At 38.3% G+C, this 12,773-nt stretch overlaps 2 protein-coding genes across 2 annotated transcripts in view; both read left to right on the plus strand.

Annotated features, from left to right (window-relative positions):
* Positions 1 to 580: 580 nt before the first annotated feature.
* Positions 581 to 4,836, plus strand: LOC306988842 (uncharacterized protein). Its single transcript, XM_079594004.1, has 3 exons — positions 581 to 1,492; positions 3,662 to 3,763; positions 3,842 to 4,836. Exons 1-3 carry the CDS (start codon positions 820 to 822, stop codon positions 3,898 to 3,900), a joined length of 834 nt encoding a protein of 277 aa, XP_079450130.1. The 5' UTR covers positions 581 to 819; the 3' UTR covers positions 3,901 to 4,836.
* Positions 4,837 to 5,439: 603 nt separating this feature from the next.
* Positions 5,440 to 12,773, plus strand: part of psmd1 (proteasome 26S subunit, non-ATPase 1) — a 56,790-nt gene continuing 49,456 nt past the window's right edge. The window contains exons 1-8 of the mRNA XM_079594080.1: positions 5,440 to 5,644; positions 5,723 to 5,927; positions 6,615 to 6,658; positions 6,747 to 6,820; positions 7,788 to 7,957; positions 8,188 to 8,396; positions 10,508 to 10,651; positions 10,729 to 10,955. Of these exons, the coding sequence (XP_079450206.1) occupies positions 5,912 to 5,927; positions 6,615 to 6,658; positions 6,747 to 6,820; positions 7,788 to 7,957; positions 8,188 to 8,396; positions 10,508 to 10,651; positions 10,729 to 10,955 (884 nt within the window). The 5' untranslated portion in view covers positions 5,440 to 5,644; positions 5,723 to 5,911. The remainder of the gene's footprint in view (positions 5,645 to 5,722; positions 5,928 to 6,614; positions 6,659 to 6,746; positions 6,821 to 7,787; positions 7,958 to 8,187; positions 8,397 to 10,507; positions 10,652 to 10,728; positions 10,956 to 12,773) is intronic.

A 12,773-nucleotide genomic window follows, 5' to 3' on the forward strand; every position in this document is an offset into this window, starting at 1 on the left:
TTCTCGAAACACAATGACTTTATTCTCGAAATTTAATGAGTTTATCCTCAAGATTGTATTTCGAGTTTTTTTCTCGAAATTTAACGAGTTTTTTCTCGCAACACAACGACTTTATTCTCGATATTTAATGAGTTTATTCTCAAGATTGTATTTCGACTTTTTTTCTCGAAATTTAACGAGTTTAATCTCGCATTATAATGACTTTAATCTCGAGATGGTTTTATTTTTTTATTATTGCCTGGCCCTAATCCTCTTCCGTAGTTTTAAATGCGGATAGCCGCTAAAACTTTGAAAAGGATCCATCATCAAAGGGGGGAAATGAAAGGACATCAATGAGTTTGATATCCCTGTAATTCTGGAATTTATAGGTCCTGTTTAAATTTAAATTACTGTAATAATTCTATTTTGGAACAAAATGTATTTAAAAAATAATAATTAAAAAAATATGTCACCTTTTCACGAGCACCTTGTTGTAATCGTATCGCAATAAAGCCCGCCCATACACGTGCTTGGCCAATCAGAGCTAACTATAACCTGTCAATCACGTTGAAATAAGCCCCGCCTATACATCTGCTTATCCAATCAGAAGAAAAGCCCCACTCCCACCTTCACGGCGATCTTGTCAATCGTGTGTAAATAAACCCTCCTACAAACGAGGCGGACGGGACACGTCCACTTTCACAGAGATTTCTGCAGTTCTTCATGTAAAATGGTCTCGAATGAGTTTTTCAAGTAAGTTTGCCCTTTAAAATTGCTCTGACAACGCTGTCTTGTGCTAAAGACACAAACGAGCTGCCTGCTAAAGGAGTTACATTGGTAATGGCCTCTGAAAGCGAGCATGATGATCCATTCCAGCAAATTCTGCTTCAAATCGGTGGAAAAAGTAACATTCATTTAATAAGCGCGGCGAGCGGACCTGAAGGAGACACCGGCGTTTTACAGGACTTTATCGCTGACATGTTTAACAACGGGGAGCATGCAGAAATCCACGACTGTATTGGCAACAGTAACGGAGAAATCAAAATCCAAACAAACGTCAGCATTCCCGACCAATCAGAACAAAGTTCATCTATTCCTAAAGATCGATGCACGAAGAGCGAGAAACCACTCGAGAATAAAAGCGTGAGTTCAAGCAGACACATCGGCGGCAAGCAGAGAGCCATCCAATGCTCCGTGATCATCTTCATCTTCAGACACGATTATGTGTGTGAGAAGGAGAACGAGGCGTGTCTGCGGGAGATCCTGAAGGACGTGCGAGCTCGCTTAAAGAGAAACGCGCTCCGCCCGGCTCTGCTGGGACTCGTCCACACGGACAGCGATCAGTCAGAGAGCCGCGAGGCAGTGGACTTACTGGATCGATCAATGCGATCAGTGTTTATCAATCACCCCCAGCAGGCCATATGGACCGGCCGGTACGTCTCAAAGTGCCCGGATGTGTTGCAGGAGATCAGAGGGAGCACCTGCCGGACGGTGAAGTCCTCGGTGTCTGCAGGTGAGACGCTTAACCTAGTGCACTGTTTGGGCAGCATCACTTTCCTACGGAGCCCTTAAAGGGACATGAAGTAAAAAAAAAAAAAAAAAAAATAGGTGGAGGAAAAATTATTGGTCCGTGCTTTTGTGTTCTCTCGCAAATGTTTTGTTTTTTCTCGCAAATGTTTTGTTTTCTCGCGAATGTTTTGTGTTCCCTCGATAAATTTTGCGTTCGCTCGCAAAAACGTTTTGCTTTTCGCCGAGAAAGAGCTCAAAATGTTTTGCGAGCGAAAGCAAGTTTGTGAGAGAATGCAAATGCACTGCCTAATATTATTTATTTTTCCTCCTATCTCATTATTTTTCCCACCACCATGTCACTTTTGTAAGGAAGCTTGTTTCCTCCACAAAATAAAACGAGTTTAAAGAACTTTTTATCTCGCAATTCTGACGACTTTTCTCTGAATTGCGTGATATAAACTTGCAAGTGCGAGTTATAAAGTCCAATTCAGAGGAAAAGCGAAAAGAATTGCGGAAAAAAAAAAGTTTTCCGCAATTCTGACTTTATAACTCGCAATTGTGAGTTTATATCACTTTATAATAGGGCTGTAAATGATTAATCGCGATTAATCGAATCCAAAATAAAAGTTTGTTTACATAATATATGTGTGTGTATTGTGTATAATTATTTTGTATATTTAATTACACACACATATATTATGTAAACACAAACTTTTATTTTGGATTCAATTAATCGCGATTAATCGTTTACAGCCCTACTTTATAACATGCAATTGTGATTTCAATTGTGTTTATCACACAATGTCATTATTAGAAAATATTTTACGATATGGCGGTTTCATATGAATTCCCATAATGTTATTTTTATGGGAGGTATTTTTGCTATGGAATAATGAAATGAAAAAGATAGTTTGCGACATTTTATCTCTCTTTTTCTCTTCTCTGATGACGTTTACTGGCGCGAGGGCGGGTCAGTCTGTCACTCACATCAGATCCACCAATAGCAAACCACAACCATCCCATCAATTCCCCTTAGACTTGAGACACGTTAGACACAGCCATCTTCTAACCGTATACATACTGGGAACTATATTCTCAGAAGGCGAAGCACTACTACTTCTGCGGAGGGATTAGCGCAACACTGCGGTTAGAAGACGGCTGTGTCTCATGTGACCTTGTTATTTGAACACACTGTGACTATACAAATCACAACATGTAAATAGGAAAATGTTGGCGTTATTTTGACACTTATTGGGAGATATGCTAGCTGGAGCCATTTACCTCCAGTCTTTGTGCTAAGCTAGGCTAGCGGTGGGTGCGTCAGACAGAGTTACGGCACGCACGGAGATGAGAAGGGTGTGTGTGGACTTATCTAACTCTGGGGGATACGGGGAATAAGCTCAAGTCCCAAAAAGTCGGCGTGTTCCTTTAAATATTTAAAAATAGACCGCAGCATTTAACATTTTGTCAGAACCTCTAGTAAATTACATGTTATTTTTTTGTTTTTTTAGACGTCAAAATTCATTAAAGTTGTGCTTATTTGTGAACATGATTATCTTAATGAACAATATGTGTAAGGAATCACACTTTTGTTGGTCATGGAGCTTATTTTCAGCAACAATCCAAAAGCCAGTGGAAAATTTAAGCCATTGTAGTCTTTTGAGACTAGTAGACCTCGCAAGCTCCCTACCTAGAGACAGCATTTGGCCATTATACACTCTAAAAAATAAAAGTAATGATGCCATAGAAGAACCATTTTGGTTCCCTAAAGAACAGTTCTTCCAAAAAAAAAAAAAAATTCTTAGTATGAAGAACATTTAAACATTCTAAAAGAATCTTTTCCACTCTAAAGAACCTTTCGAGCAACGGAAAGATTCCATGGATGTTAAAGGTTCTCCATGGAACCATCATTGATATAAAATACACAACCTTCACTATATAAAGTGTTCAAACTCAAACTGAAGCTTCTTACCTAGACAACTTTTTTTATTTTATTTTTTAAATACGATGAGCCATATCCACAATGAGCAGAAATGATGTGTTTTTTTCACACATGCCTGTTGGGTTTGTCGCCACAACTCTTCTGTTCACGAGTCACATGGTTCGGGGAATTATAGTGAATGGAGGCCCCAAGAAGAAGTGAGTCCTTTCTCAGTGGCTCTTTGTGTTGCAGATAGCGGCGCTGGCAGTAAAAGCGGTTTGTTCTGGCCCCTGAAGTGTTTACCAGGAGTGTTCAGGAAGCGACACCGAGGACAGGCGGACTCCAACACCAACAGTATGACTTTTAATTTGCGTTTGGTTTCAAAAACTGTAGTTTCCCTGTTGATTAATTGTGCAATCTTTGCTCTTGCAGCAAATCCAAGTCCTGGTGAAGAAGGGATTCCCTTGCAGACGAAGCCCTCGGCTCAATGACGCCAGACACGCTTCGGGAACACACCGGGATGGTTGACCATCAAGCCTCAAACCACTTGCCTGTGTTCGACTCAGGTCATCTATTCTTGCACTAGAACTCACCAGTCGGGAAATGAAGGCAACAAAAGGCTGCTAAAGCATTATTCATGATGCATTGTTGATATCAGAAGGAAATCTCATTAGCATATAGAGTCTGAGTTTATTAGTAGGAAATAATCTATTGTGACAATTGCTGAACACTGTGAATGACTGTAATGTATGAATTACTGTTATTATAAATAATAGAAACACTTAGTCAGTAAGTTTTGCACTATTCCCTCATGTGATTCTGAACTAACCAAGGAAATTAATTGTAGTTCAAAACTATTCCAGTGAAGCCATAATGTTGAATACATGAAAAATAAAGTCACCATGACATCAAAATGGATGATTCTTGTTTTTTTTTGTGGCTGTTTATTCAACCTGTCAATCACATGCGATCCACCTTTTTACGTCATCATTGTGTCTAATCTTATAATTATGACTGAATATATCATATTTTGACTTTTTAATCTCATGGTTTCAACTTTTCCTCGCATATTTGACATAAGTACATCATAAGTGTGACATTTAATTTTGTTTTTTAATGTGGCAGAAATGGCCTTTCATAGACTGGTTAGTTAAAACTGATTTTATTTATGCGTACTGCGTACAGAATAGATTAAATAATATTTGGGATTTTCTTATGGCTGTTTACAATCTGAACTACTAAATCAATGTTATTGAATGAGTGACTCTTTTGAGTCGGTTCTTTTCAGTTGACTGATCACACCAGACAGTGAGTTACAATTATGAGCCACTAAAAGAAACATGTGACATGTACAATACTGTAAACTGGCTTTTTTTGTTGTTGTTACATATGGGGCCCATTTCCACCACATAAAAAAATGCTTTTGTAAAGTATGACAACATTTTTAATTATGACAAGTCATGAGATAAAAAGTGGAAATTATGAGATACAGAGTCATAAAAAGTCACAATTATGAGTGATACACCCTTTTTATTGTATAATTTTCACTTTTCTGTCAGAATTTAGATTTTTATCAAGTTTTTTTTAAACTAATGATGTCATAATATATATATATATATATACACATATATATATATATATATTATTTTTTTCCGCTCAGAATGATTAACCGAATTATGAATTTGGAAATGGGCCAGTTATTATTATTTTTTATTATTGAACAAATAACACGGGGATACATGTATCACACAAAAAAATAGGAAACTCAAGGTAAGCGAGGCAGTAAAATACATACAGTAAGTAATTCACAAAACATTTAAACCAATAGAAACTAAATATACAACAAATGAATATAAATAAATAACATGGGAAGAAATAATAAAAAATGGTCATCTTCTGGAAATCAGGAGGTGAAATAATGAAACCATAATCCCTTTGAGCAACAGAGCAGTTTTAGCGGCTTTCTTGTTAGCTGATAAACAAAGAGAGTCATAGAGTAACTTTAAATCAACACAAAAAAGCCTAAAATTGGGCTTAGAATCAGTACAGAAGAAAATATGTTCCGTCTTGGACCACAGAGTGGCATGAGGAACCACAGGCTTCACTGAACGGCACAGAAGAAGTGCCACTGACGGGCTGGCCGCTTCAAAGCCTGTCTGGAAACAATTACAACATGCCTTATACATCTACCATATTCATTTGAAAATAATTTATATTACCCATAAAAGAATATTGGTATTATATTTCCTCATCAGCACCTTCATGTATTCCGCAGCATGTGATTTTATACTAAATGACAACTCGTATTTTCAGGCGCAGTGTTCGGCGCGTCCCGCAGAAGCGCTCATTCAGTCAGACGAGTTTGTGCCGCTGCTGTAATAGCAGTCGATCGCTGAGCGCTCACAGTTTCATTGAGAGTCAAATCGACTTTATTCTTCTTAATACTGTTTGTGTGTTTAAATCAGTGTGCTGGAGGAGATCCAGTGACCGTCGCAAACAGACATGATCACTTCAGCCGGTGAGTGAACGCGAGTGCACGAGAGAGAGTGCGTTTGATTTAGCTGAGTCACACAGCTAACGGCTAACACGCCGCAACAGCTCGACGAGCTTTACAACTTTATCCGCGTTTAATGCAAATATATTTTCAATTATAAGTATGCTACATGTACCACTTTAGCGCGTAGAGGCGGTGGTGATAGTGTAAAGGTTTGTTAATGTCATTTCTCGTGGTGTTTTCACTACTGTGGTTTGTTTACATCGGCAAAATATCGTGATTTGTGAAAAGTAGATCTGTTACATGTGTCTCAACATTGTTTTGATTATATAAATAATACCAAAAAGCCATGGGTATGTTAGTTATGATTAAAACGCATGTCTGAGGTTGTTATTTAGCAGATCTGTCATGTCACTGTTGCTAAACGTTAGCCGTGTTAACACTGGTAACGTTAGATGGACTGATATGAATTGACACACACACACACACACACACACACTATTAGTAGTGGATCAAAACCTTTCATCAAAGTTATACATGCATTTTAAACAATACCAGTTCTTTGATTTGATTAACTATATCTATATAATATATTATAATCCTGCTTTATGCCTAATATATATATATAGATATATAGTATTTATAAATATTAGTCATAAAGCAGGATTAGACTGTATATACTGTACTGATGGATGGTTTGCTGTTTTGTAGCTGGTATCATTTCCCTCCTGGATGAAGATGAGCCACAGCTCAAGGTACAGGATCTGCTCAAACAAACATATACATGCGTATTATATATTATATGGATCTGGTTATTAACAATATTTTGTTCTTCTTTTTAAGGAGTTCGCTCTACACAAACTGAACGCCATTGTCAATGACTTTTGGGCCGAGATCTCGGAGTCCGTAGACAAAATGTAAGTAGCACTGATCGGGGTTCATTTTTGAAGGCGTTCATCCCAAAAAAATTGCCATAAATATGAAAATAATGTACATTGATTTCTGTATTTTCTAACCTGAAAAGTATAACCCATGTGAATTGCATAAATCCAATAATTTTTATTGTAAAAAAATAATACTTGTTTCTATTGTAATTAATATTATGTAGTAGTAATATTAATCATAATAGTAATAATATAAATGTTATTATTATATTAATAATTAAATATATTTTTATTTGCAGTGAAACACTGCTATTGCAATATTTCTTTATTTACTCTTAAGTGTTTTAAAATATTAAACTGAATATAATTAATGCTAACAATAATTATTAAATGCTTGTTTATTTATTACAGTACATACAATATTATTATTGCAATAGTATTTTCTTTATTAAAAAAAAAATATATATATATATATTCAATAAAGTACTTGTTTTTTATTTTACAGTACAATATAATTATTGCAAAATTATTTAATTATTGATTAAAACAATTAAGTACAATATCCTGAATAATAATAATAATAATTTACAATACAATAAAGGGTCATCACATTTAGATAGCGCTTTTCTCAATACTCAAATCACTTTACATATGGACCTCAACCAACACTTTTATATATATATATATATATATATATATATATATATATATATATATAAATAAAAAATCATATTAAATGTTTTTTTTAACCCATATTGAATAGTTTTTTTTGTACTGTAGTTTGATGAGGTTCTTTCATGGAACACAAGAATAAATGATAAACAATATCCGAGTTGATATTTTCTATAATATTGAAAGCCTATTATTTTATAGAAAAGAGCAGCCAGTCTAATTTTCTCTTATTATTTGAATTGAAACGGCTGTGAATGAACATTAATAAGCTCATACTGAAACGAGTTCATCCGAGTGTTTCATGATGAAGTGTGTTTGTCTCCGCCAGCGAGGTCCTGTACGAGGATGAGACGTTTCGCAGCCGAGAGTTCGCTGCCCTGGTGGCGTCTAAAGTCTTCTACCACCTCGGCGCGTTCGACGAGTCTTTAAACTACGCGCTGGGCGCCGGAGATCTCTTCAACGTCACGGACGACTCCGAATATGTGGAGACCATTATTGGTGAGTGATCAGCTTATCCTGGAGAAATCCTAAAATCGTGTTTTCTGCAAAAAAAAAAAAAAAAAAGTCAACATTGATAATAATCAGAAATTTTTCTTGAGCAGCAAATCAGTTAGAATGATTTCTGAAGGATTGTGAGACGTATTCAAACAGAAGTTATTTCACAATATTTCTGTACTTCTGATCAACTTTTGAATGCTAAGGAGTGTATATATTCTTTCGCCCATCAGCCAAGTGTATCGATCATTACACCAAACTGCGCGTGGAGAACGCCGAGCTGCCGGAGGACGAGGAGAAGAAGAGCATCGATCCTCGTCTGGAGGGCATCGTCAACAAGATGTTCCAGCGCTGCCTGGGGGATCACAAGTACAAGCAGGCCATCGGCATCGCGCTGGAGACCAGACGCCTGGACATCTTCGAGAAGACCATCCTGGAGTCTGTATGTTGCTCATCTGCAGAATCTTACTTAAGAGTCGTTCACTTTCAAATAAACATTTCCTGATCATTTACTCGCCCCCATGTCATCTCCCTTTCTTTAGTGGAAAAGAAATGAAGGTTTTTGATTTTTTTTTCATATAATGGACTTCAATGGCAACCAACGGTTTGAAGGGTTTAAGTGTCAGTCTCGCTGCGGCTTCAAAGTCTCGACACGATCCCAGTCGAGGAATAAGAGTCTTATCCAGCGAAACGTTCGTCATTTCAGAGATAATACAAGACGGGCATTTGTGGTTAAAAAGTATATCTTTTTTTTTTAAAATGACGAACGTTTCGCTGGATAAGACTCTTATTCCTCGACTGGGATCGTGTCGAGACTTTGAAGCCGCACTGAGACTGACACTCAAACCGTTGGTTGCCATTGAAGTCCATTATATGGAGGTTATATCCTCAAAAACCTTCATTTCTTTTCCACTGAAGAAAGAAAGACATGGACATGGGGATGAGTTTATTTGAAAGTGAACGACTCCATTAATATTGCTGTGTCGTTGAGGTCATTGTTTAAGAGTGAAGTGTGCGGTTTATGAGTGTACGGTATAGCAAAATATAATCTATCGCAATTTGGCTCAGTGTGTTTGAGGGAATGCATTGACGTGAGTTTCCCGCCAGAACACACTCCCTCCGCCGGAAGAAGAGCAGAAGAGCTGCTGCATGATGTGATTTAACAGGGGAAACCGTGGAAACGCCAGTAAAACAAACAATTACCAGTTTAAACTAAAGGCTGGACTCGATATTGTGTTCCTTACAGCTTACCAAAGATCCAGTGATCATGGATATTGACATGCAGACAGGACATTTATATGAGCCTGATTTCCACGCCGGGGAAATACATACAGCAAATTTGCATGTGAACGCTTTACATAAATACAATATAGGTCTAAATACATGTGATCACTTGTTATCAATAATAATGTTATATATATATCATCATATCATCCAGCCTTAAAACTTGTATATTTTATTGTCAGTGTTTATTTAAAAACATCCGATTATGCTTAAGCTGACAACGCACGCGGTCATGTGAACGCAGAAACCCGCTCTCTTTATCGGAGTAAGGTCATGAGCCGGTCGACACAGGTCATTTTTTGCCTCTTACTCCGATTTTGCGCGGCATGTAAACGCATTAACCTGCTTTCCGTCGGCTTATTGAAGTGCGCATGTGTGAACCGTGACAGGAAAGCATCCTTAATGCAGATTTAAACACGTCCAGGCAGAGCAAGCATTCAGCAGGAAAGGAAGAAGGAAATGTATCACTTTTTCATGACCCAGAAAATGATAGAAATGTGTCCTCATCTCGTGGAGCTGAAGTAGAAGTGACGCTGTAACCGCAGGACAGGATAATATACGAGCTGTACGGTTCCCGCTGACACGTTGCAAACTTTATTTAAAAACACAACCGACATAACGAATAAATACTCAAATGATACGTGATACGTCAGATACGCAAACGATTTGTGGCAAGGCCTGATTTGTTAATAAAGCCATGTAAACGCCCCGCGGTTGATCTGCGTTGTCATGGTTACTGGTTTGCATGTGACCATTTCTTGTCAAATCTAGTTGTACAGTCATTAGCAAAGCTCTTTCCCGTTTTAGTTGTGTTTCTCGCGGCATTCACGCTGAAAACCACTGCTGGCACTCAGTGTTTCTGCCACTCAGTGTGTGTGACCGCAGTCACTCCGGCCGACGGTGTCGTCACGTCAACCCGTCAAAATAAAAGCTCAATGGGTTACCTTTTGAAAATTAAAAAAAAGTGTGTTAAATTAAAAATATTTCGACGATCGTCAACGAGTGGATCTCTGAGCTGCTGCTGTGAGTGGAGGCGGGGCTCATTTGCATATAGAACCACATATATTAAATGAGGCAAGGGTGTCGGGTTACATTCAAGATATTTTCAGGCATGAAGAAACTTTTTGCAAGGGAAAAAGGTTTAAATGTGTCATTTCTGAGTTTTTAAGAGATACAGTTATTGACTACAGGGGGACTTTAAGATGTGATATGTTGTGAACTTGTGGATGTGATGTCATAACTTCAACGATTTGTTTTGTTGTCCCACAGACTGACATTGGTGGTTTGCTAGCCTACAGCCTGAAGATCTGCATGTCCCTCATGCAGAACAAGAAGTTTCGTAACGAAGTCCTCCGAGTTCTCGTCAAGCTGTACATGAACCTGGAGAAGCCGGACTTCATCAACGTTTGCCAGGTGACCTGTCCTGAGCGCTCTTCAGCGTTACCGTGCGTTCAGAGATCCCTCTCTAACATCTTTGTTGTTCATCGCAGTGTCTGATCTTCCTCGACGACCCTCAAGCGGTGAGTGATATTTTGGAGAAGCTGGTGAAGGAGGATAACCTCCTGATGGCCTATCAGATCTGCTTTGACCTGTATGAGAGCGCCAGCCAGCAGTTCCTGTCCTCGGTCATCCAGAACCTGCGGACCGTCGGCACACCCATCCCCGCCGTGCCCGGATCCACCAACACGGGCACCGTGCCCACACAGGAGAAAGACAGGTGGGTATTTCACCTAATACCGGCAATAAATACTGTTTTGTGGCTCTTTAATGTGTGTGATCAGTTAAAGCTGCTCGTGAACCGATCTTCTCTTCCTTCTAGTTCATTTATAGCATCAAATAAACATGAATGAACATCAGAAGGAATGTTGTTTTAACCACGGAAAGGCGTCAGTACACTCCGCTTCTCAAGTTCAAATCCTCCCATGTTAATCTACTAACTCTCCTGACGGCTTTGTCGGACAAAAATGGCGGATTCGGCAAATTTTATGAATAATTGGTCAATCACCTGTCAATCAAACTCCCTGCGACGGGTCAATTGTATGAATGAATGAGGCATTTATCAGGGATGGGCAAGAGCGATCGAGTTCTCGATACTCGTTCGTGACAGCGACGATCGATCATGAAAACAATGATCACCCTTGACTTTAAAAAAATATTCTTATTTTTTCTGATTGGTTATTGCGGCATTTGGGCCGGTTCCTGAGGTTTGATTGGTTACCATTAAAGAGCACGCCTTCCAGACCGGCGAAATAAAGTGAAACTGGATTTGAAAATGCGCACTGCAGTGGTGCCAGGAATTACTTGATCATGAAATACAGTTAAGTGCGAGATGTGCAGCGCCAATCTATAGTACATAACATTATACTGAGAACACGATTGTGATAGAATTTTGTATTCTTTGAGCTTTAGTTTTTCAGCGCTGTTAAACGAAGCTCGCTCACACGTTACACATCAGACTCGCACGGTCAAGTTCATGTGCACATTCACGTCCTTTTGTGTAAGTTGCAAGATTACTTGTATGTTGTCTATATCCGATTAAATCACAAATACAAGACGTGTTTAACTCTTCAGCTTTACCTCGAGCAGCTATTTCCTTTTAGATGTTTCTTTTTCGAAAACATTGATGCATCATTGACACGTTCATGTTTTCATGTTTAATGTCATATTTTTATTTGTCAACATTAATTTTCGTAACAGTCTTACATGTAGGCTAACATTTCCTAACATTTTCATGACGGACCCGCCACGCCCCCCTCACAAGCCCCGCCCCCCTGATTACTCGAGTACTCGTTTTTGAGACCTGTTGATGATCGAAATGAGAAAATGACAAAAATGCCCATCCCTAGCATTTATATAGCGCTTTTCATATGTACTAATGTACACCCAACAATCATGTCAGGGAATCCCTCCTCAACCACCACCAGTGTCTTCACCAATCAATTCAGTTCACATTTATTTGTAAAGTTCTTTCCACAATACACATCATTTCAAAGCAGCTTTACAGAAAATGTCCACATTACAATGTACAGTGATCTGCTATCACTGTGTAACTGTGTAAGTTATGTGTTTTAGAAATGTACATATACAAAATCTCAGTTAGCGGAAAAAAAAGTATTCATTTAAACAATGTAATAATTTAATGCAGAAACAATGAGCTCATTGAAGTAATACATACTTGTTTGTTACTTGTGTATCATTGATATATGAGTGAAAATTGATCAATGTGTTTAGAAAAATCTATATAATGCAAGTCAATGGGAGCCAAAAATGCTGTAGCTTCAGAAAACACACATAGCCGTTATTATAGTAATCCATACAACCCCGGTGGATGAATAATGTCTTCTGAAGCAAAATTGTGTGTGTGTGTGTGTGTGTGTGTGTGTGTGTGTGTGTGTGTGTGTGTGTGTGTGTGTGTGTGTGTGTGTGTGTGTGTGTGTGTGTGTGTGTGTGTGTGTGTGTGTGTGTGTGTGTGTGTGTGTTAGGAAAGATACTAATATTGTAGGGGTGTAACGATACCCTCATGTCACCATTCAAT

This window comes from Phoxinus phoxinus, assembly GCF_949152265.1.
Source record: "Phoxinus phoxinus genome assembly, chromosome: 20".
NCBI classification, from domain to species: domain Eukaryota; kingdom Metazoa; phylum Chordata; class Actinopteri; order Cypriniformes; family Leuciscidae; genus Phoxinus; species Phoxinus phoxinus.

Bases quoted from the DNA above. Each gene is read 5' to 3' on its own strand.
- LOC306988842 (XM_079594004.1), top strand. From the start codon at position 820: ATGGCCTCTGAAAGCGAGCATGATGATCCATTCCAGCAAATTCTGCTT. The intron at 1,493-3,661 runs GTGAGACGCTTA...TTTGTGTTGCAG, and splicing joins GAAGTCCTCGGTGTCTGCAG to ATAGCGGCGCTGGCAGTAAA. The intron at 3,764-3,841 runs GTATGACTTTTA...TTGCTCTTGCAG, and splicing joins GGCGGACTCCAACACCAACA to CAAATCCAAGTCCTGGTGAA.